General features: G+C 31.5%; 1 protein-coding gene across 2 annotated transcripts in view; it reads left to right on the plus strand.

The window, feature by feature from the left end:
* The window catches only part of LOC129983884 (inactive tyrosine-protein kinase transmembrane receptor ROR1-like), a 394,447-nt gene that overhangs the window by 197,940 nt on the left and 169,579 nt on the right, over positions 1 to 26,928 (plus strand). For both annotated transcript variants that reach the window (XM_056093570.1, XM_056093571.1), the window contains exons 3-4: positions 10,300 to 10,373; positions 17,896 to 18,195. In XM_056093570.1, coding sequence (XP_055949545.1) covers positions 10,300 to 10,373; positions 17,896 to 18,195 — 374 coding nt within the window. The remainder of the gene's footprint in view (positions 1 to 10,299; positions 10,374 to 17,895; positions 18,196 to 26,928) is intronic.

Consider the following 26,928-nt stretch of genomic DNA (forward strand, 5'->3'; position numbering starts at 1 on the left):
CATCGTGAACCGTTTCCCATATGTATAGCCTATGCTATAACTATACACAAAAGTCACGGTCTGAGTCTAAATAATGCACTGATGGATATTGGTTCTGCAGCGTTCACATCCGGTCAAGCTTACGTGGCACTTCCGAGAGTTACAAGTCTGGACGGCTTACATCTAATAAATGTCGACTTTGCAAGTATTAAAGCGCAAGAATCCTCAATTTGTGAATACAACAGACTAAGAAGCATTTACCGTCCAGACTTGTCAAAAATTGTAACATCAAAACTTACGAGAAAAACCCATAGAGGCAGAGACTGTTCTTTGAGAAAAACTGTGGCTGAATCTCAAGAAGTAGTACCGGAAAAGAAAAAGGGGAAGACTACATACAAAAATAAGAAAAGGACTATCTACAAAAAGAAATGAGATGCCATCAAAAACATAACTTGTAAAAAAACCAAGTCTCGCAACTCAGCTCTTCTATCGTAAAAAGTTGTGAGATCCATGTAATACCAAGTCGGTCTATTTATTCAGTCCCTACTTAAGGGTCCTTCTGTCTTAAGTTATTACGTAATTAGCTAACCTAACAACATCTTATGGCGACCATATCAATATTAAAAATCTTTTATGGCTTAAATAAATAGATTGACTTGGCAATCGCACTAAACAATCTAATTTAATATAATATGTTAATGTAATCTAATTTAATGTAAAGATACATTGTGTTTTCATGCGATGGCCAAGTCAATCTATTTATTTAAACCATAAAAGATTTTTAATATTGATATGGTCGCCATAAGATGTTGTTAGGTTAGCTAATTACGTAATAACTTAAGACAGAAGGACCCTTAAGTAGGGACTGAATAAATAGACCGACTTGGTATTACATGGATCTCACAACTTTTTACGATAGAAGAGCTGAGTTGCGAGACTTGGTTTTTTTACAAGTTATGTTTTTGATGGCATATATTTGATCTGGAAATGCAAATATGAGCATGCGCATTCTTAAACGTATCCCGTGCATTTGCTCTCAATATATACTGAATTGGCAAGAACGATACAAGTGCAAGATTTGGTTCAACCTGCACAAAATAGTCGCAAATGTTATCATCCTTCAGTCAGCTTGTTGTTGAAGATGGAAACGTGAGCTGATCTTAGAGTGTTTATTTTATTTTATTTATTTATCTATTTATTATTAGTATTATTTTGCAATCAACCAGCTGGCAAAAAGGAGTCCAAAACTCATATTCTCGCAATGGATTCAGAAAAAATGCTACATTCGAGCCATAGATCTATATTTCGTAACTATTATTAACCATTACCATGCACGGAATTGAAGTAGAGATCAACACGATAAGTACTAAATAAATAGAGCTGTAGAAAAAAAATTTGGCATACAAATTTGCTATCTAAACTATGGGTATGCATCAAAATCTGAACCAAATCCTTCAAAGGTCTGAACATCTATTAGTCTACGCCTCTCACGCGTGCAAATACAAGGGATGTTCAAAGAAAAGGTACGAAATGGTACGAAACAACGTAACTATTAACATATTTGCCTATGCCGCTATGGGAGAACATACCGTGACATCTAGGTATACGATTGAAATCTTCGGCGTAGATTGGAGCATGCTGGGGCGCCCACATGCGCTGGAGAGAGCAGAGGCTCTTATAAAGAGTGGCGTCCAATTGCACTATTTCCTCGAGCACAGAAGAACCATTAACTCCGATGTGTACTGTGAGACACTCCGAAGACTACGCAGATCAATCAAGAACAAAAGACAGGGGCAACTCACGGAGGGTGAGTTCTACGCCATGAGGCACGGTTCTACTCCATGATAACGTGCGTCCACACGTCTCCAGGGTCACACAAGTGGAACTGGCCAAGTTCAAGTGGAGCAGCTCGACCATCCGCCCTACTGCACGGACATGTCGCCCTGAGATTTTCATGTGTTTGGTCCCCTGAAAAAACATCTGAAAGGGAAGCGTTTAAACTCTGACGGCAAACTCAAGGACGCTGTGTAGGATTGGGTCTCGTCACGGCCACAGGAATTCTGGAATCCTTCAACTCGTTAATCAATGGGATCGTTGTGGTCAGGCCTATGGTAATACTTTGAATAAAATCTTCATTTTTACCCACAGTATAATTTCGTACTTTTTCATGTGAACATCCCTTGTATGATGACTCGAAAAGCAGTGGCTTGAATAATTGCAATAGATTTCATAATTATTGCTCTTCAGTAGCGTGCAATAAGTACACACATACTGGTATTCTTTACTGCTAAGCCCACAACTCCCATGGGTGAAAATTAAAATCTGTACAGCCGTAGTGTTCATGGCCTTGCCAACATGCACAGTTTTATATGGAACGAAGGGTAGAAAACTTTAAGAGGCAACGCGAAGAAGTCTCGGGGAGATCGTTCCCGTAAATTCTTTCTTAACCTCTCCCCCCCCCCTCCCACTCATATACTAGATTCAAGAGCGAATTGTTTCACCCTAACCCTTTTGAGGTTGGTTCAAATCCAGGGGTTTGATAATAATAGAGGTAGTGGCAAATCTGGCATTCTCCTTATTTAACTATAGCTTCAATTATCTTGACCATTTTCGTATCTCTTTGGCTCTTTTATATTTTCTCGTATACGTAGTATAGAGAAATTATAGTAATTGCCAAAAAATTCGAACTCACGATTTTGATGAATCTCTATATTTTAGACGGTCTTGAGTTCGAAAAATACATTTTTCGAAAAATTTTAATCTGTCTGCCTGTCTGTGACAAACATAACTCAAAAACGCTTTCGTCTAGATGAATGAAATTTGGTATACGGTTTTGTACCAATTTCGTAGATTAATATCAAATTTTGAGCGATATCCGCTTAGAGGAAGTCTGTCTTTCCGACTATTCTATTATAATTTAATGCGATAATAACAAAATGAAAAGAGCTAGATTGAAAAAAATTCTATGAACAATATTAACATCTATAGTCTAGTCCTTTTTCAAATTTTGTGCCAAATCCAGCAAAGCAATGAACCGTCTGTCGGTCTGTACTTTAAGAAACATATCAACGTGATAACTTGTTGTTGTTATTTATAGCACTTCCCACGGACAAACCCGCTGTTCGAAGACAACCGATTTAAGCCTAAGGGGGAGCGCCTCTTGTTTTTATCGTAGAGCCAACAAGGGCCAAGTACGACTTAACTACACACACGTCACAACCCTTTATACGAGGCGGATTTCATTCTCGCATTTCATTCACTCAACCACAGATCGTAATTTAGACCTGAATCAGAGAACGATCACCCCTGATTCAGTACACCCAGTGGTATTAGTCTCGACATGGAGAACTTTGTGATCACGACAGATTTATACGCGCGTCAGCCCCCCAGCACGCGGGGAATCTTCGCCCGGCGGAATTCGAACTCACAATCTAAGGGATGCGAATCCAACGCTTTACCGACCAGGCTATCCCGGCCCCATGTGATAACTTAAAGGCGTAATGACTGAAATATATCAATTTTGGTATGGGATTTTGTAACTACAATATCCCGGCAATTTTTTGCCAAAATCTCCAAATAACACCAGGTCAAATTTCTGTTCCAGTCGGCTGAGTAAAACGTTTATAAAACACAATTCGATTTTGGGCTACTATTAAGCGCATGTCAAGATTCATCTCCAAATACCTCGCCCAAGGATCACACGATATTTTTAGTAAAAATGGTAAATCCATGCCAAAGGTTAATAATATTTTATAAATATTGCATACCAATGTCATGAGAGTATTCTCTGGCATAACATCTTTATTAGAGAGTTCGCGAGAAAGTTTTGAGGTGACTAATCCCCCTGATTTCAAATTGAAGCTTTCTTTCGTAACTTACCCATTTAAAACCCATGTAGATGCAATAAGTTATAAGTGAAATAAGAATAACTTTCGTTATTCTTATTAAATATGAATTTAAATGACTTATCTTAAGATTTCTCTTTCAGAGATATAAAGTTTCTGACTTAAAATTGAAACCAGCTTTCAGAAGCAACTACTTTGGATTCAAAAAGAACTGGATTACTAACTATACCGGGAACCGAGCAAACAAGCCAAAATGAAGAGAATAAGGGAGACCTCATTAACAAAGCATACCTTCGTAGCTTTACACTAAAGGATTTGAATGTCTTGATTCGCCGCTCTTTCTAAATGACATTTTCATTCTTTTGCTTAACGTCCTCCCCGGATTTGATTGCGGTTATGATTCCCGGGCTGTCTCCTCCGTGCCTCATAACGTGTGTCGAATGGAATGCCTTCATTTTCAGCCTAATTTCCCCTGAGCTTCTTTCTTATGGTTCCACATAACTCTCGCGGAATTTAGTTACATAAGGTCATCTACATAACGGCCGGATTTTTACTCGCTTTTACGAGGTGACGCGATGGCAACAGGAAACCTCAAAAATTAAAATGTCAGGATTGTTTGGAATGTCATTCGTTTTATGTTGTCAGAACATTACGTGTCATAAAATTTTAGGCTTTGTTATGGTATAAATGTGACCCAGAATAATTGTTTTAGGTTTATTTTCTGTGTTCTATAGTATCTTTATCGTCTGAGATTATATGTGTTATGTTTATTTTGTGTGAAAGTTTAGTTTTTGCGAGTTATTCGTTATTTTAAAGAAAGTTATTTTCATATCCAGATTGTCATTTATTTTGTGAATACTATTATAGATAATTTTGTTTAAGTTCTTTATTTTAAAATGTGCTACTAATGGAGTTATTTTCTTTTTGAATTATGTATGAAATATATCTCGCCGGAAATAAGTTTACTCTTTATATTCCACATTGTCACTATCATCTTCGTTTGTATTTTTCGCTTTTTTTTGCATGTATAGAAAATTAGTTTTTGTGAATGATACGGAATTTTAATAAAATTGTTTTCGTATTTCTAGGTTTTTGTGTTTGCAAATGTGAATGCAGATTGTTTTTTTATCTTGTGAGAACATGATCTTATTTTGGTTAGGGGGTTTTGAAGCTCGAAATCGCTTAGGCAATGAATAAAGCATAAATGACTATTTTCCTCATCATCTTTTAATCGCATATATTTTTTTACCTGCTTTTACCAGTATTGCATTATTATTATTATGCATGCTTCTTTGAAAGCAGATGTGTTTTTAAAAAGTTGAACTGCTTTTACCAATATTGCTTTATTATTACGCATGCTTCTTTGACAGCTGATGCGTTTTTAAAATGTCGACGTAGAATTATGACATCATAGCTGTTATTTTCATGGAATGTAATTTTTTTTCGGAGGAAATTAAATAATTTAATGTTTATAATGTATTCAAAAAAAACTTTATTCGCATTTAATAACAGTTTTGATGAAAGTATTTTTTTTTCTTTCCCCCAATGTGGAAATTACACTTCATTCATTCTTAAGTGGGAAACATTGAAGGATTTGACTCCTGTTCTAAGATTAATCCATTATGAAACTGTTTTATGATCTCAGAAATTAGAAAATAGCAGTTTGTGTTTACAAAAATATTGTTTTCATAAAAATTCTATATAAATTAATATGTTTAAAAATTTATTGGTAAATAGTTTATCATTTAGAAACCGCATTGCGACGGAAATTCGTTATTCCGCTTCGGCATTCCTTTTTGTGAGAATCGGATGTTGTTTTCGGTTAGGGGGTTTTGAAACTTGAAATCGCTTAGGCTATGAATATCGAAGCTCGAAATCGCATAGGCTATGAATATTGAAGCTTGAAATCGCATAGGCAATGAATAAAGCATAAATGGCAATTTTTATTTTCAATTTTTTCTTGGCTGGCAAAACAGTTTTGGAGCTCTACCGGTTTAAACTGGTTAATGACTTAAACTGATTAACACAAATAATGACTTAAAAATAATAATGTTCTCACATGATATAACTTGCGATCGTAGATCTCATTTTTTCCATTAATTTTCTTTCTTTCTTTTTTCGTTTTGTTTCTTAATATGCAATGATTCGCGTTATTTTCGCCTGTCCTTATTTGGATATTTCTTTAAAATTTACAGTTTTCTGTTATTATTGTTATGATAACAGGTAATTTACAATTTCGATATAGTAGAAATGCCGGTGTCTTATATAAACGATATTCTTCATTCGTGAAAAAATTAAACATTGCTAAATTAACAGAATCCATTTTTTTAGGTTTGTTTTTAATCATAATTTTTGAATTTTAAACTAAAAAATTGTTGACAGTTTTTCATGCTTACTGCATAGCAACATAAATTTTGTTTATATCATAAAAGTTTTCTGGTATGAGTTCTTTACTTATATTAGGAACTCAAGGTCAAATAATATATGTCATTACACATGCCATTATAAACTTCAGAAATCCCATTTAACTTTATTCTATATCATTAGTAAAATATACAAGTTGTAATTTTTTTTGGAACAAAATATACAAGTGTTACAATTGTGTTATACAATTTATCGTTTAAATTTCTAAAGAATTTTTTTTTACCAAAATACTAAACTCTTTCTGTTAAAAACTATTAATAATTTATAACCACTCCATTGTCCCTGAGATTTCTGGAGATAATTGCCCCCCCCCCCAAAAAAACCCCTGCTTCAGTGAAGATTTCAAACGAACGAATGAATTAGAAGAGCGATTACATATTTATTTCAAACAGCAGCCTAGGGATTCTTACGAACATGTATAAAAGTATGACACTAATGTAATAATGGAATAAATACCTAAAAACTTCAGAAAATACTGTAAGCTTCGAAAAATAATTACCTTAAAACTTTCTATGTCCTCTAATTTATTAAAAATATCTGATAATATATATAATATTAAGACATTATTAATATTTTATATTACTTAGAATATTTCCATCAGGACGTCAAACTTTGTCTAGGCTTTATGATTTTTGATTAAAAAACATATTTCTTCTTTTAGAACAGTCATGAAAGAATTATATAAATTAAAAAAAGCCTTTTATTTATATTATTTGAAACAGATTTAATATAAACTTTCTCAAACGTTTCCGATTAAAATACGAGTGATCGGAGGAGAAAAACAACTGCCTTTCTTCGCGGTATTTCTCATCAGTGGCACATTTTCCCAAGGTAATCCTTTACCTAATGGCATTTCAAAGTACATTATGGGGTTTTATGTATCCAGACCACGAATGGCCGGCCTCGTAAACATAGCCTCCAAATAAATAGGCTCTCAGGCGCCCTACCTTGACGAGGAAGCACGCAGCAAAACGAGTAAAAAATAATGTATAGTTTATCCATCGATTTAGGAAGAGAAGTGCGAGAAAATGTTTATTTATTTATCGCCAAAAGAACGAGACTTCGGGATTCCGGCATCAAAATTCATTGCGGCATTATATCCAGTTTTCTTCTCCAAAAAGCGTCTTCTTTCTTGGCCAGCCTTTGTCGTTATTGTTCCCATATCTCATTGTTGCCAAATCCGGTAGAGAAATAAATCCCTCCCCCCGATGCAGCGTTTACTGCTGCTGCTTCTATCTCAATACTTGGGGAGGGCTTTATTCGAACAGTTTTACCCTTTTTTTATTTCCCCTTCATTTGTTTTTAGGGTTTGTTTATTTTCCCGCGTAATCTTCGAGGAAGAAAGTTCGCAGAGAAGGAAAATGAATTACCGATGTCAAGTGCCGTGCGAAATCTAACGCTGGAAATCTTGAAAACGCCGGAATAAACGCTGGGGTGGTGTTTATTTAGCCTGTTTTGAATTTTGGGAGGAACAATGCCCTGCATTCGTGAGAAATGCTTTGCATCTTTTGCAGATAATAGAGTGAAACAACGAATCTTATAAACTGATAAGTTGTTAGGGAAGAAACACATTCTTACCTTCTATGCTTTCTCTTTTCTTCATTACGCAAGATGATGTAATCTTTAAAAAAATTATACATTTTGATTTGAAATAAAAATTTTGATTTGTTCCTTGAAAACAATGATTCTAAGTTTTGATCAGGTTTTTTTAATTGTTAGTTTAAGAAATATAATGGAAATATTAATATCGTTCATTCAGGATCGAACAGACATTTTTAAATTTATTTATTTACTTCTTACTTTTGGTCATAGCAGATATTTCTAGATAGATTTAAATGCTTATTTTTCATTGCTTATCAGAGCAGGTATTTATAGATAGATTTAAATGCTTATTTTTCATTGCTTATCAGAGCAGGTATTTATAGATAGATTTAAATGCTTATTTTTCATTGCTTATCAGAGCAGGTATTTCTAGATAGATTTAAATGATTAATTTTCATTGCTAATCAGATCAGGAATTTCTAGGTAGATTTAAATGCTTATTTTTCATTTCTAGAACAGGTATTTCTAGATAGATTTAAATGCTTAATTTTTATTGCTTATCAGAATAGGTATTTCTAGATAGATTTAAATGATTAATTTTCATTGCTAATCAGATCAGGAATTTCTAGGTAGATTTAAATGCTTATTTTTCATTTCTAGAACAGGTATTTCTAGATAGATTTAAATGCTTAATTTTTATTGCTTATCAGAATAGGTATTTCTAGATAGATTTAAATGATTAATTTTCATTGCTAATCAGATCAGGAATTTCTAGGTAGATTTAAATGCTTATTTTTCATTTCTAGAACAGGTATTTCTAGATAGATTTAAATGCTTAATTTTTATTGCTTATCAGAATAGGTATTTCTAGATAGATTTAAATGTTTATTTTTCATTGCTTATCAAAGCAGGTATTTCCACTTAGATTTAAATCCTTATTTTTCATTGCTTATCAGAGCAGGTATTTCTAGATAGATTTAAATGCTTATTTTTCATTGCTAATGTTGTTCAGAGCAGGAATTTCAATACATTCGAATACCAGTGAACTCAATAATTCCAAAAAGCTGGTAGATAAAATTTGGTACACATGTTAGACATCAAGATAGAAAGAAAGAAAAGGAAAAAAAAATAAATGTGAAAGAAGGTAAAGAATAAAAATTATAATATTAATAATAGAAAAAAAATTGATAAAATAAATTGATAGAAGAAAAGTAAAAAAAAAAAAAAAAAAAAAGCAGCAATGCTTTTACAATAATGCTTTATAAAAAGAGGAAGTTTTGTTCCTTTATTATTTTACTAGCCGCCTTTGGCGACCAGTCGGTTCGCCAATCTTAATGTTCGTTTAAATTTTAATAATTAAATATTTTACGCAATTCCTACTTTAATGGATTCTTCATAAAATATTTTAAAAATTCAAATTTTGATAGTCATATAATTTACTCATAATATTATAAAGGCCTTCAGTCATAACGTAATATGTATCTCTCTAATTTCCTGTTACCTCTCGTAGAATTTATGCTTTAAAGTGTAAATGATTAATCTGTAATTAATATAATAATATTTTTTACTGAAACAAAGCATTTTTTTTAATAATATGATTACTGATAACAGAGTCACTGAGCGTTTAAACTTTATGGGCACTAAAGAATATCTTTCTTAATTGATCTAATATCTCAAGAATTTGTCAACAAAATTTTCTCAGATTCATCATGAACAGATCTATTCATTAACAATGTTTCATTTTAAATGCATCAAACACTAAGAAAATAAAATGAATCGTTTAAAATAATCGGTCGAAAACAGGTTTAAAAAAACTACTTAAAAAACGATGGACTTAAAACTATAAGCATGTACAAAAATATATAACTAACATAAATCCAATTTAATTACAAAAGCATGCAACGAACCTAAAAATAATTTAAATCAAGAAGCATCCGTTGATAATATTGTCAACAATCAGAACACAATGCGTATGCGTGAATTTTCAACGCCAGTTACGGTAACGCAAATGCGTGAATTTTTCTATGCCAGTTGGGGTAAAGCTATGCAGATTAGAAATTTTTAATTTCCTTTATTCTGTTTTATTTTAATTCAAAAGTACTTCAGAATGAATCTGAAAGATCGATTCTTTAACAATGTTTCATTTTAAATGCATCAAACATTAAGAAAATAAACAGAATCGTTTGAAATAATCAGCCGAAAAATCTTAAGCATAGCCTCCTTACTTTTGGAGAAAAAATTGAACCCTACTCATTTGGCGGTGGGGAAAATGAAAAGATTTTTTGACGGAAAATTTAATTTTTAATTAATAATTAAAATTATAATTAAAAATTCAAAAAAAGGGACCCCGGATGCACATTTCCGACCTCCAAGGTATACATGTACCAAATTTGGTAGCTGTATTTCAAATGACCTGGCCTGTAGAGCTCCAACACACACACACACATTGAGCTTTATATATAAGTATAGATGTATGCTATTTTAATCAGCATTTATTTTTAAATTTCAGAAAGAAGAAGAACCACAAAGAAGATAAAAGAGGTGATTTTAATTCTAAAGGAACAAGCAACAGTGCCGAATCTAGTAAGTAACACACCTTTGGTTATTTCTACCATCGATAACTTTATTAATGAAACATGACGGACAACTTTTGGTTTTAGTTATCTAATATAGTTCTAAAAACCGTGTTGTAAGTTCGCATAGAACTTAAATAACATTTGCAATCAGTAGTGTTGCAAAAGTAAGTGATCTCAGAACCATAACATATATTTTTTCCACTCGTTACCTCTGCATTGTAAATGAATCGAATGTATGGCTATTTTTCCTTAAAATTGCCATGATACTATTCAAACTCGGATTTATAAATCCTTCACGCTTTTGTACAGTTGTCAAGAGACATTCATTTCGTCAAAAAAAAGGGCTGACAGCAAAGATGAAAGGAGGAGATGTTTATATTTTGTAATAGGGAGAAGTCGGATTATTCGAGGAATCAAGAGCCGTAATAGCCGTTAATCTTTCTGCGTACCACTCCTTAGCGAAGTGCAATCACTGAAAAGTGCTAGTCTCGGCATCCTGAAATGAATAGTAGACATCTATATTCCATCTTCGGCCTACTGTGATGCCATTGTGCACATGGACGTTTATAAAGTAATTGTGACATCTAATATTCTTAATGCTTTTGATTTCATTGTGAAGAATCAAAAAAATTTAAAAAATCCTTGGATTATTTTAAATTTACAAAAACGTGAAACATATTTTTGTACCGTGTACCATCTTTCACTTTGGGCCGGAGACATAAATGATAAGAAAAGTTCCTTGGATTAAACTATTTTAATTTACAGGCGGCATTTATAATAAATATTCAGATATTCAAATGGTGTGAAGAAATATGTTGATATAAATCAAAGGTAAATTGCAATAGATGCTACATGAACAAATCAAACTCATTAAAAAGCGAATTGCATTAAAAATAATGGGAATCATTTTAAAACTGTATAAAAAATTTTGAAACACAGTTAGAAGAGTTCAAGTCATTCGAAGAAAGGTTTTCTATATTTTTTGTTAATGCTTTTTCTACAAATCAAACCAGTACTGTCCAAAACTAAAAGAACCCTTGTAATCAAGACACAATGCTTTTCGGATTTGAAAGCGAAATTCATGGATGACGGGATGCCTGCATTTTACAAATATTTGTTAGACAGATTTAAAAACAGCCGGGTTCGACATTTAAATTGCATTTCACAAAATCTGCGCTGTTGACTTTATTTTGCATATGTGTTACCTTTACTTAATTCATTGAAAAGGAAACCATTGTTAGATTACCGTTCAATTAAAAGAACGGCTAATACGCTAGCTTCAAATAGATAGATTTATTAGAAATACCAATTTTTTTTCACATAAAAAAATATTAAGACTATAATGTGTCTACGCATTGCATTACCAGAAATCAGTCATTAAATGATATATAATTATTTTTATATTATTTTGGAAAATTAATGACTCATTAACTGACAACGTTATATTCCATTTTATTATTTCTTTATAATTTTTTTGAAATAATTAAATGCCTGTATTTCTATAAAGCAAAACATTTACGAATAATCATGATTAATTTTTCAAGAATTTTTTTTAAATTATTTTTCCATAAAACACATACCAAAAAAACGAATAAAAACATATATTTTTTTCAAAAACACTAAACTAAAACAAAAGTAAAATCAATCATTGACATATTTATTTATAAATGTATGATAATGCGAAACTAAATTTACCAGATATTAAAACAGATGATTCGTAATCTGCTTTTCTTGGTCGTACAATTTGTTTAAATCTATCAAGCAATTAGTATAACGAAAAAGTTTTACAATTACCTTTGTGAGCTTATTGGAGGAGTTCTAAACCTCCCTGCTCGTACATTGACACATTGCAGAACATTGATTGTCAGTAAGAAAATATCCGGATGATATTCAAAATGGTGTTTTTCGTGGATAACGGTTGAAGAATCAACATAAAAATGTAGATTAATGTCTCTCGCCTCCAAAAACAAAGCATTGAAAATTAATAATCCCAAATTTTAAATGTACAGAGAAATATAGAGGAATTTATATGTGAAATTGAATACGATATTTGATATTCCCAAGAAAAATGTTTGAATAGAACAGAATAATTGAAGTATTTATATGACAAATTATATACAAAATTTGATGTAACTAAAAAAATGTTAGAATAAAAGAATCGAAAAAAAAATCGAAGAATTCATATATAAAGAAAGATACAATATTTTATATTTCTAAGAAAATGTTAGAATAGAAAAACAGAAAAATAAAAGAATTTATATATACAATATTAGATGTACCTATGAAAAAATTTAGACTATACCGTGGCTCAAAAAATTGAGAGTACACCTTACGTTTACTTGATAAATGCGACTTTCAATATAAATAACACATTACCGGGAAGAGCAAACCTGATTTTATTTTTACACATAACAAATGGTTTAATTTAGAGTAAAAATAAAGAAAAATCAACGAAAAATTTCTAAATTGAAAAGTTTCAGAAACATTTTAAATAAAGATACGCAGAATTTTGCCTCAAAAAAAAAAATTGAGAATGCACCAATGAAATTTTTGCAATATCACGCATAGAAACAAAGTGTCACTATTAAATTGCATGTCTTTTGGCTCTTATAATGGTCTCTAAACGTCATGGTACCGATTCGACCCATTTTTGGTGGTATCTGAAGATATTTTACCCCATTCTTCTTGCACCACTTGTTTTTAATGGGTTTTGTTTCTAATTTTGTATTTTAGAACCACTTTTTCGAGTATGGCCCATGAATATTTTATGGCATTGATGTCAGGGTACTATGGCGGTGTGTGTAACTGTTGTTTACAATGAAAAAGACATCATATTTTGACGTTACGTGCATTCTGTTTGGGGTCTTTGTCCTGCTGAAAAATGGAATTTCCATCTAAACCCAAATTTTAACCACTTTCCTTTAGATTGCTGCTACCATATGGTTCATCCAACTTGTTGCAGAAACTTTTCAAATCATAGGCAGAAGTGTAAGTGCTGAAACTGTGCTAAATGCCATTAGACAAGCTGGATATAAAAGTAGCATTGTTAGAGAGAAACCGTTCATCAGCTTGCAAATACAGAAAAAGCATTGGAAGTTTGCAAAAACTCATCAATTGAAGACCAATAACCTTTAGAAGAAATCCATATTTAGTAATGAAAGAAACCTCTACATTTTTGACAGCGACAACCATCTCACTGTATGGAGAAAGCCTAATACTGCTTTGTATCCAAAAAATTTACGTCCTACAGTTAAACATAATGGTGACTCCGTGATGATTTGAGGTTACATGGCTTCATCCGGGGTAGGAAATTTAATTTTTATAGATGGCATTATAAATGATACGGTTTACTTGGATGTACTTCGCAGCAATCTAAAGGAAAGTGCTAAAAATTTGGGTTTAGATGGAAATTTCATTTTCCAGTAAGGCAACGACCCCAAACAGAATACACGTAACTTCAAAATATGGTGTCTTTTTCATTGTAAATAGCAGTGACACACACTACCACAGTACCCCGACATCAATGCCATGGAATATTCGTTCGCCATACTCGAAAAAGTGGTTCAAAAATACAAAATTAGAAACAAAACCCATTAAAAACAAGTAGTGCAAGAAGAATGGGGTAAAATATCTTCAAATTCCACCAAAAATGGGTCAAATCGGTACCATGACGTTTAGATGCCATTATAAGAGCCAAAAGACATGCAATTTAATAGTGACACTTTATTTCTATGCGTGATATTCCAAAAATTTCATTGGTGTATTCTCAATTTTTTGAGGCAAAATTCTGCGTGTGTTTATTTAAAACTCTTTTGAAAATTTTCAATTTAGAAATTTTTCGTTGATTTTTCTTTATTTTTACTCTAAATTAAACCATTTGTTATCTATAAAAATAAAAACATGTTTGCACTTCCAGGTAATGTGTTATTTATATTGAAAGTCGGATTTATGAAGTAAAAGTAAGGTGTACTCTCTAATTTTTTGAGCCATTGTATGTACAGAAAAATAGAAGAATTTATATATAAAATTATGTATAACATTTGATATACCTAAGAAAAATGTTAGAACAGAAGAGCAGAAAAATAGAATGATTTATAAATAAATCTATATACAATATTTGATGTGCTTGAGAAAAATGTTAGAATAGAAGAGCAGAAAATTAGAAGAATATGTACATATAAAACTATATACAGTATTTGAAGTACATCAGAAAAATGTTAGATTAGAAGAACAGAAAAATAGAATAATTTGTATATACAATTATATACAATATTTGATGTACCTAAGAAAACTTTTAGAATAGATGAGTAGAAAAATGGAAGACACTATGTATACAAATATATACAATGTTTGATGTACCTAAGAAAAATGTTAGAATAGAAGAGCAGAAAAGGAAGAATATTAGGCCTAATGAAGAATATTAGGAAATAACAGAAAAATAAAAGATTTTATATGTATAATTATATATAATATTTGATGCTCCTAAAAAAATGTTAGAATTGAGGAACAGAAAAATAGAATGTATTATGTATGCATTATTGTATATAATATTTGATATCTCTAAGAAAAATATTAGAATTGAAGAACAAAAAATAGAATATTTTGTATGCATTATCATATATAATATTTTATGCATCTGAGAAAAAATATTAAAAAATAGGCTTTCCCATTTTTTTATATAATTTATCTCTGAAAGTTTTATTCGTTTTCCATATTTTATGTGATTTATACTAATTTTTTACACTATATTTTTATATATATTTGTATGCATTGTGAGAGGAGTACGTGAGAATGAGAGAATACATTATATATATTTATATACATAAACAGGGAGGAAAAAAAGGGAACAAATATGAGATGCCCTTGCCATTTTGAGTTTAAAAGAGAGGAAGAAAGAGTGAAAAAAAATCGAATATTTTTTCCACCTCATTTCTTCTGAAACCAGGTTATTGTGTATTATAAAAAGAATGAAAAGGGCACAAAAATATTGCTTCTATTGCTCACTTGAGTGTGAAAAAAATGAACCGATCATATTATTCTTCAAGCAGTAGATAAATAAACATTTTGATGGCATAAAAAATGAAATGGTGCTTTTTTAGAGTTGTTACGAAAACCTATTCATGGCCCATGAGTTCGAATTCAACAGAGTAGGGGAAAGAAAAAAAATGAAATAACAGATAGTTTTTTATATAGGAAACAATCATTCAGTTCTTCTCTTTTAAATGACGAAAAAGAATAGTCTACTCTTTGTTTGAGCAGGGGAAAAATATCAGCCTGCATTTCAAAACATAATTGAAGTGAAGAGAACGTACAAAATGGCGTCCGAGTATTCTCTGCCATTCAGAAGAGGCAGAATTCTTTTAAAACTTACCTTAAACATTTGTTAGTAATAAAAAGATTAAGAAAATATTAATATTGAATATTTTTTTTATTTCCTGAATGTTGGAATCAAAAATTACTTGGCTAAGAATGAGAATACTCTAAAACAGTAATTGAAGAATGTTTTTTACTTTCATTTGAAAAAAAATTGTAAAAGATAATAAATAATCAAATAGCATTATAAGCTACTTGCATCGATAACAAATGGCTATAATATCTTTCTAAATAATGATGGTAAAAAAAATTTAAACCCAATAGAGAATGAATTTTGAAATGTTGTTTCATATTGTAAGTATTAATCTTAGGAGTTTTCTTTGTAATACAAAGCATCGTCTACTAAAGATACCATCATCTGATCGCCTCAGCATCAATTCCAGTTGTTTCCAGGTTCGATATCAGGTTCCACCGAAGAATAACTGCGTTAACTGATTTATTAAAGATGTTAAATGAAAAATTTTACTTGTGGAAATTTAATGTGTATTATATGCTCTTATGAAAAATAAAATCTCAGCACCATGAAGAAATTAATTTAGAGGAATGAAATTAAGATAAACCATTTCTCAAAGTAGTGCCTTTATTTTATTAGAATTTTAAGGTTACAGATCAAACCATACGCGATAAAGGCATTTCAAATGTGGAATGGTAATATATTAATAAATGCTGTAGTCACTGAAAGTTTGAATGTAAGTATACAAAATTTTATATATTATGTCGTACAGGTACCATATGTCATTTCATGGGCTGCGTTTCCATACCTGTGGCGAATGGTCAGTCAAATCAACAATGGCCTAATCGGTTATTGATGGCGATGGATTTATCGTTCAATAACGTCCCATGTATGCTCAATGGGAGAAAGATCTGGTAATCTCGAAGGCCAAACTAACATACTGTCACTATATAGAAAAATTTATAATAGCAGCGATATGGAGACGAATGTTGTTCTATTGGGAAAGGCATCTTGGAATTGTAATAAAAATGGCTGGATAACCGCACAGAAACATTTTAAATAAAATCTTGAAATTTTATAAATGTTCAATTAAATGAAAATCAAACTGGCCCTACTTGCAATCTTTTATACCTACATCTGAATATATCAGTTCGGTATTAGAAGATTTCTATAGTACAGGCTGATTATAAATGAATATTCCACATTTGCAAGTTTTTTAAAAGAAAACAAAATGGTGTACATCCTAGTTGTTCTTCGGAAATCAAAAATATTAATTGAAAGTTTAAATTCCTCACTTATAAGTGTATAAAGTGTATTCCTTATAAGTGTTCAGTTTGAGACCCTCCAGAAATATGAACAATATCGAAGAAGTATGATAACTTATCCCATAATTTTTTTCTGGACGCTTGGTGTGAAGTTTTGGAAGAATCCATATTTGCGTGTATAGCAGCAACATTTGATTTTTCTCATATTCGTACTTCTCAGCAGTTTTTTGTTTCAACGCTGCTAAATGATACTGACGAAATTAAAACGCATATCTACAGGCTTTCAAAGCATCACATCAAAGATGCTGAAGCCGGCATCCTGATTTAGGGGTAGCATGTCTTTCTCGTGATCTGGGCGTCTTGAGTTCGGGCATGGTTGTTCCTCATCTGTTCTATCTGTGAGATGTGTTAATGTGCCCCTCTGTAAAATGGAATTGTGCAAGCGAATGCGATGCGTGAGTAGATAAAACGTACTCTTGACCCTAATTGGCGCTACTAAAACAAGAGACGCTCCCTTGGCTTAAAATCACTGCCCTTGTCAGCGAGCTGTCCATGGCAAGTACCATTAGAAACAACAACAACAAAGATTCTGAAAACGTATGGGATGAGCTATCATATCGCTATGATATCATTCGTATTTTTGGAAGAATTTAAAACGAACACTTATAACTGTGTTGGATTTAAACTTATAAATGCTATTTTTTTCTAATGAGAGGAAAAGTTGTTCTTTGTTTTGTTTTCTTTTAATAGGCCCTGCGAATTTAAAATATTCATTTATGAATACGCTGTATAAAGCAAGTGATAGCATAAATTGCGATCACATTAAGCGGTGTTCACTGTAATAGCAATCTGAATAAAAAGAATTGTAGCATCTGGGGAATATATAATCTTATCCTATTATCTGCCATTGAAATAATATATTTTCCATTTCCTTCCAGGTTTTCTGGTCATTGAGAAGAGCTTAACAAACCTGACGAAATTGTCCGGAGAGACCGTGCGCATGAAATGCGAAGTGAGGGGTCGGCCTGTCCCCAAAATCCGCTGGTACAAGAATGAAGCTCCCTTGGAACCCGAGAGGGGGAAGGTTGACGTTCGGAAATTCAGTTCTGGTTACGGAAAAATTGGATCTCGACTGCGGATCCTGCACGTCGACATTCACGATACCGGCTATTACAAATGTGAAGCTACCAACGACAAGCACACTGTCGAAACTACAGGGATACTCATGGTGAAAGCAGGTAAGAACATACCATTGATGCAGTTTTATTTTACTTTGATTTGGGATTTATCAAAGCACTATTAGGTGGCTGTACTGTGCTAAACAAGATGACGCATGTTTTGTCTTCTTATAAACGCATTAAAATATTTCCGCATTTTAATTCTTTCATTTCTAAAGTCATTTTAGCTCAGATATCTCAGAATACTGGAAATGTCCGAGAATTATTAGAGCCCTTATTATAACAAAAATAAGAAAAGTTCTCCACCCATACCCATCAAAAAACCGCAATGATTGTCCGTGTTCTTAAGATTTTGCTATACAAACGCATTTTCTGCTTAGGTTGATTAGCAAATACATGCTAGTGTATATTTTGAGTGATCATAGAATACTCCATATGTCCTCCAAATCTATCTGGACTAACGTCTCTAACGAACATGAGTATTAAATCAATAAAACTTAATGGAAGAGAGAAGAATTTGATTGTTAAGTGATTTCTGGGCAAGTCAAAGAGGCTCAATTGAACGGACGTTTGCAGCCTTTCTTTATTGTTAGCGTTAACCTTCATGGTTTTTAAAAAAAAGGTTCTCTTGAGGAAGGGAAGGAACTAAATCTATCTTATCTTCAGTATTTTTATTTGGTATAAATGTTATAACACTGAAAACATAATTAGCGAGCTAAATGTAAATTTTATTTCACGTTAACACCAAAATAGTGGACATGCAAAAAATTTTTTTCACAAAATTCGCCAATTGGGTAATACTATCTGTCTTTCTGTTTGTGATAAAAATACACAACTTAATAGTAGAAGGGTGACTTTTTAAAAAAAAATTTCGATTAATCATAAAAAAAATTCATCTCGGCAAGCTGGAAGCCAAAGGTAGATTCCTTTACATCTGAGTTACTATTTGGCAACATAAATGGTTGATGTTAGAAAGAGTCAAAATTAAGGCGCGAGAATCACTTTTCAGTCCCTAACTTCTAAGATATTGCAGTTATCGAAAAGTTTTAAATACAAAAGTTGTTCGCCTTAATGAGGTACTAATTAGTGTAATTGGATTTATTTTTCTATCTTCAATATTAAGAAAGTTTTAGCGAATTGAAACCTTCAGTCTCTTACCATTTCCATCAAATATGAGCTAGATGGGTTATTTACGAACTTGGAAGAGATTTTTACATTTCTAACAACGCATTCCAAGTCAGTTAAAACCTAAACAAAATGACTCCTAGTTATTCTGTTCACAAGATAATATGGACAAGATAAAAAGTCACACACGCACACAAGCTTTTGAACGAAGGGTGGTTTGGGGTTCTAGGGACCCTAATCGGTGAAGAATTGAAGAAATATTCCCGAAGTCTTGTCATGAGAACCATTGCAATAGGTAGTAAATAGTTAATCAACCTAAAGGTAAGAAGTTAGAAATCTAAAAGAATTTATTATTAAAAGCTGCATTCAACTATGGTTACTTTTGTCACAATCGTCTCGAAGATTCGGGCATTTGCTACAACAGCGGCTCAGATTTTCAATTCCCTCTTCAAAGAACATTGCACCAGTTAGAGGCTTCAAAAGTTCGTTAAAGCCCATCCCACAACTCAGGAGGCAATCATTTTTCAAAAGGGAAACTGACATTCAATTCACCATTATTCACCGTTCGAAAAATGTCGAATCTTCACTGTAATTATGTCGAAAATGTAACAATGGTAATACTTAGCTTTCAGTAAAACATTCATTTTATCCTATGCTCTTGCCTTTTTTTAATGGTCTATCTGAATTTTTTAAAAAGAAAGCCGAACCTCGTAAATTAATTAAATTTGGCAAATTGACAATCAGAATCAAAACTGCAGTTTTGCAGTAGATTTTGAAAGAAAAATTAGGTTCCCTTAAACAATGTATCTTCTGCATATGGGAAAATGCTATTTAAAAATTAATTGAAATAAATAAAATCACTTTATAGTCCTTATACCAAATTCTGAATATGTATTAAATTCGGGGGGGGGGGGAGCGAACCATTATGTAAGGTGAAAAAACAGTTTCTGAAATTCATACTTGATTTTGAGGGAAGAAGTGGGTAAGCAATAAAGAATAACCATCAACTGCTTGAAAATTTCTAACTTGTGTTTTATTAATATGTATATGTATTGCCATATATCCACATCCTAATTTAAAATTACACATACCTAATTAGTGAATACCTAATTTAACAGATTTGTTTGAAAATCAGCATCTGTGAAAATTTTAAATTTCATTTTCGATGGAAATTTTTAAATAACAGATAATGAACATATAATAAATATGAGTATTTTTTCGTAATGTTTCAAATTAATGGGGGAAAAAAATGTTCAACAAACTTTAGCTTCAGTTTAATTTAATTTGTGATCAGTCATCTATATTAAAATTTCTGTGCCTCTAGGCTCTTTTACGAACTCTGCTGCTTCCTTAACACCTTTACTAGCAGTTTAACCGAAGACTTTAAAAAAATTATATTTTTAAACTTCACTTATTGAGTAACATTTTTCAGAAAACTCACCTATTAGGCACATTTTGATAAACATGAAACTGAACAATTTATTTTTCTACTTCCTTATCGGCATCATATCCTTTAGAAATATTTAAAAATTTCAGAAAATAAAAACTTTTATGGAATTTTCCTTTAATGAGGGCAATGCGTAAAGCCAAAATACACACATACCGCATCCCCCCCTTTTTTTTTCTTAAGGGACCGAACGAACTTTCAGCCTCTGCTCAAAATTTTGAGTTAATGATCAACAAATTCCACGCGTAAATGCGCTTAAATGGGGAATAACTTTTCCCTTGAAAGAGAAACATTCTTTTTTTTTCCTTCCTTTTTCGTTTTTGAGTTTCGATGTCTAGATAACGAACCCGTTACTTTGTAGAGGAAATCGTATTTGCATAACGTCCGACGAAGCGAGCAGCAAAAAAAAAAAAAAAAAAAAAAAAATGCAGGAGGTTATAAAAGAAACAAAAAAAGTGCACACCAGGGGTAGAAACCTCCATTCTTCCTCTGCTGCCCGCGGCGTGGATGCCTTATTAGATGTATTTTGCCTCTTTCCTTTTGCATTATGCACACAAGAAACAGTAGATGGCTTTTGCATTTATAGACAAAAGCTATATTCCACGTCTTTGCCTAATAGCCGCATTCGATTCTGCCTTTTAAATAACCGAATATTTTCCTGCAGAGACATATGAATTTTGTATCCATATTTACGAAATTTCACCCAGTTGTATGACCAGAATGCAAGCCCTTCGTCTTTCGGCTTTTTTTTTTCTTTCTAATTCCATTCTAACCAATACATTTTAGATAAGTGTATTTTTGAAGCGTTGCCAAATGCGATGATATAAACTTCGAGCGACGAGGTTGGTTGGTTGGCTTTCGTGTTTCGTTATTATTATTTCGCACAGCTTAGAAGATCTTTTATTTTAAAAAAATATACACATATGTCAGAAGACAGGACTTCCGCTGTGTTTTCCAACTCGTCTCTTTATTTCTGAAATATGTGCTCTGTTATTTTATTGTAAACGTATTCCACTTTTTGTTTTATTCGTTTTATTTTTTCAACGAACAAAAAGGCGGCCATGTTTATTTATGCTGTGAAAAGGGCACAAATCATAGTATGTAAACTGAATCGTTTGTCGTTGTTCAGGGCTGATGTCGAGGTAGTTTGAGGTAGGAGCGTTTTATTTGCGTTGTTCGGGGAAAAAAAGATGGAGGGGTATGTTTTGGTAATCGAATGGGCTAAAGAAAACCAGCAAATAAATCGCCTTTGGCGGCGGGAAAAAGGCAATGTATTTTCCTGTTTATATACGACAAAGATTACATTTTTTTCTCTGTACAGCGCAGTGATCAGATCGTTTATGGAAATATAGGCCTTCAGAACATCCCTCGCATGTTTGTTTGGAAGACTCAGCAAACTTGAAAACTGCAATATCTCTCAGAAAAGAATTTTATTTATATTTTATACTGTTATACTGGGAATAGAAAAGATTAGATGCGGAACACTGATGTCAGAAGAAATCGGAATAAATCTTATAAAATAATTTTAAAATTGATCACTTATTCGTTTTCATTGTTAAAATGATTGTTTTAAGCCTGGCCTTCACTTTGGTAAATGACTGGTTAAATATCGTTTATAAAGTGAATGATGGAAAAATCCTTTATAAAATGAATGATGAAAAAATCCTTTATAAAAGGAATGATGAAAAAATCCTTTATAAAATGAATGATGAAAAAAAAAAAAACAGTTTATAAAATGAATGATGAAAAAACTCTTTTACAGGTCAGACAGTTCGATATAGAATTACTAAATTTTGCACATAGTTAAAGTCTGGCCTCCATTTTGAAAAATGAATGATTATATATCGTTTATAAAGTGAATGATGGAAAATCGTTTATAAAATAAATGATTAATAAATCTTTTATAAAATGAATGATGAAAAATCATTTATAAGATGAATGAGGGAAAACTCTTTTATAAAATGAATTACGAAAAAATTCTTTATAAAATAAATGATGAAAAAAAAAACGTTTATAAAATGAATGACAGAAAAATCGTTTACAAAATGAATGATGAAAAAAAAAACCGTTTATAAAATGAATGACAGAAAAATCGTTTACAAAATGAATGATGAAAAAAAAAACGTTTATAAAATGAACGATGGAAAATCGTTTACAAATTGATTGATTAAAAAATCGTTTACAGGTCTCTTCTAATAAGACGATTCGATATAGAGCTACTAAATTCTACACATAGTTATATTTTGGATAATTAATGCTCTATAAGAAGAATAAATATTTTAATTATATTCTCAATTAAGAATTAAGCGAATTTATACTTTTCCTCAATAACTTTAGAGCATATTTCTGCGAAACTTAGAGTATGTTACCAATTTAGTCTACTTGAAAAATTCAAAATATACATTTCAATGGCAGCTTTTTTTTGCCTTAAAATGTTTTTCTAATTTCAATAAATTTTCAGAATATTTTTAAGTATAATAATGCCTTTCATTGCTTTACTTAATGGCTGATACTCACTTGTGTTACGACAATATTAAATATCACATACACACACACACACACACACACACACACACACACACACACACACACACACACACACACACACACACACATATATAAATGATCTGTGACCTGGGGTATACTAGTATACTAATCTGGCGTCTTCGCCAAACATCGTGCATTTGATGCATTCCGGAATTAAAAGATGAAGGATACCAGGACAGGTATCATATCTTCATCTGACCGCTGATGGGAATTAAGTGGTACTTCACGAAACAGATCTCGCGTTGCTTCGAAACTAGATGTCAAAATAACTAAAATTAAACAAAGAAGAAGGGATTGTAAGCGCAAAGAGTAACAATTGCAGTGCGAATTTGTGATAAATTTAGATAAAAGAAAGAGGTACAAAAAACTAAGTATATTATGGTGGCTTAATGTTATACAAATTTACAAGAGCACAACAACACGTTTATATATTAAAAGAGAAACATTATAAGTCTTATGAAGTATGAGTAATTTTACGGCAAATTGGGTGTAATATCAGCAGGGCTTTAAAGTACTGAAAGTATACGAAGAACTTACCATTGTAAAAACCTTCTAAACTTTTCATACATTGTTATCCATGCTGATGTGTTGTAAGTAATCGATATCAAATATTTAAAACTTTGGAAAATAATCAAAGAACTTATCGTCTGAAGTTTTACTTTTTGCGTGATATTATTGATGTTGGTGTATTGAATTAATTTATCAAACCTTTAAAGCTTCGGAAAGTATTCAAAGGATGTGTCATTTTGAAACTTTACATGTTTATTAGGTTGTTATTCAAGCTGATTTGTTGAAGAAAACAATATCAAACCTCTGAGGCTCCGGGAAGTAATCAAAAGACTTATCATCTAATGCTTTACATGTTTTACATGCTGTTATTAATGCAGATGTGTTGAATTAATCAACATCAAACCTCTAAAGCTTTGGCGAGTATTCAAAGAATTGATCATTTGATACTTAATGTTTCGTATATTGTTATTCATGCTGATGTGTTGGAAGTAATCCATTTCAAACCTTTAAAGGTCTGGGCAATATTCAAAGGACTTACCGTCTGAAACTTTACATGTTTTATGCTTTCATATGCATAATGATAGTTGAATGAATCAACATCTAACTTTTAAAGTACTGACAGTATTCAAAGGACTCATCACCTGAAATTTTGTATGTTTATATGTTACTATTTATGCAGATATGTTAAATTTCTCAAGATCAAACCTCTAAAGTACTGGAGGAAGGATTTTTCATCTGAAGCTTAACATGCATAACATGTTATTCATGTTGATAGGTTGAATTTACCAACACCAAATCTTTAAAGTACTTGATATATTCAAAGGACATACTGTCTGAAAGTTTTCAATGCTTCGTCATTTGTTATTCAAATGAATTTGTGAACTGTCGTAAATTTGTATTCCGTGAGGCTTATGTTGAATATTTAATTAGATGTAATCTTTTTATTATTTAATTGACTAACAAACAGGCAAAGGCCACCCTTTGAATTTCTCCCCCAATATTCTGTGATAAAAACTATTTGCACTTATATATTTAACTTACCTTTTAAGGTTTTCAAGGTCAAATTTGCTTAGGATTTTAGAAATCACATTGTACATATGAGAATAAATCTTCCAAATACTTTATCGCACCTTATTTTAATGAATCACCCCATGTGACCCAAAGCACCTTTAATTTAATCATGCGCATACCTTGTTGGCAACTTATTCTAAAGGGAGCACTCTTGGAAACAAAGATAAAAATTTGCTAATTATACCCCCATTAAACAATCTGCAATGTCCGAAATTATTTCGCTGACATTTTCACAGCAGGAATTCCTTGGTTACCACATAATGCTGAATGAAAATTGGGACAACTTGCTTTAACGCTTCGCTTTAACTCGTAGAAATTCGTATTTTTAGGATAATTACACAATTACTTAAGTTAAGGAACGTTAATTGAACGCTTTGATTACCTCCCTGGAGACTTTGTTGTCAAAATTCCAATTATCGAAGCAGATAATAACTGTTAGTCAAGAAAAGGGAACTTAATGCTTAAGACGTTGTCTAATATTTGGAGATTGTTAAGATATAATTAAGAGCTTGTCAGTAACGTAATTTGTGGTTTTGGAAATGGATCGTATGAAATAGAATTTTCTGTGTGCTGACGTGTAATTGCTAATAAATTATATTGGAAGTTTCTTGTCCTAGAGAAAGTGAAACTATTGTGGTTATGATTTTAAATATATTAAAAATTGAATACTACAACAATTGATAAAAGATTATGCTCATCAAGTGTAAACTCTATTAATTTTAAAGAAGAATGTGTGTATGCGTTTTAGCATTCTGCAGATATACCATTTGGCTTAGAGCCACCAAATTTGGCACATATATACTTTTGATGAGAATTTGAATCTCCAAAAGATTTTTTAAAAATTTTAATTCGATTTTTAATTAATTAAAAATATTTGGTATTTCTTTCCACTATAAGTAGAAAGTTGTATAGAAATATGCAAATTTGGTATATGGACTATATATCAAATTCCATCCGACTAACTCAAAACTGCTTTTGAGTTATTTTTGACACAGACATACAGACATTTTCTAAGAATGTGTATTTTGAACTAAAAGAAATCTAAAACAAGAAGATGAATTAAAATCTCGACTTCGAATTTTTTCACAATTACAATATTTTATACATCGTTCATGAGAAAGTTAAAATAGGACACTATCATATCTCTGAGAAAAATCCTAATTTAAAGATGAAGAAAATGTTTCCTAAGATTTTTATTTTCTTTTTAACTAAAAATATATTAAGACTGAATTAAATTAGTTATTTAGTTATCTGGAATCATCTCTTTTACGTTTAAATTTGTTGATGGCAGTAAAATTATTAAAAACTATAGTAAAGATAACCGCATAGTTAGTATACTAGTTAATAATACTAATTTAGGAAAATGAATGTCTTAAGTTATTTACTTTTCAAGAATTTTAACCATGAATCCGCGGTATAATTAAACAAAGAGTTTTCGACAATCCTTAAAGCATAAATTTTAAAACAAATATTCTTATCTTGGATAACTGAAAAGAAAATTTAAAATATTTAAGCAAAGAATATAATTAGGTGATAGGAGCATTTTTGAAATTATGTTTTTTACACAGGTGTTTAAACGACATTACTTTGAAAGTGCATCTTATGAGAAAAATTCATTTCTAAGGATTATTATAAAGACAGGTTTTTCGGGTAAAATACATTTTTTAGTATGCAAACCACAATTAACTTAATTCTAAATAACGTTTTCGTTCAATCATAGATAATCATCTAAAATCAAGAAAACTAGCGATAATACTTCGAGATTATTTGGGTGCTTTTCTAAACTAAGCAGTTTAAGCCCATTGTTTAATCACTAGATTTATTTTATTACTTACTAATGTGGAAAAAAAAAATACTCATTATTCAGGGAAATGAAATTTTTAAGAAAATTTATTTTAAAACATTTTAACGTGAGAGTAGCCATTAGCATAATATATTTGCTTAAGATTTTGGCAGAATGCTTTTTTATTAGATATATCATAATATAATCACACACACACACACACACACACACACACACACACACACACACACACACACACACACACACACACACACACACACACAAATATATATATATATATATATTTTAA

Source organism: Argiope bruennichi, chromosome 9, assembly GCF_947563725.1.
Source record: "Argiope bruennichi chromosome 9, qqArgBrue1.1, whole genome shotgun sequence".
Classification (NCBI taxonomy): Eukaryota; Metazoa; Arthropoda; class Arachnida; order Araneae; family Araneidae; genus Argiope; species Argiope bruennichi.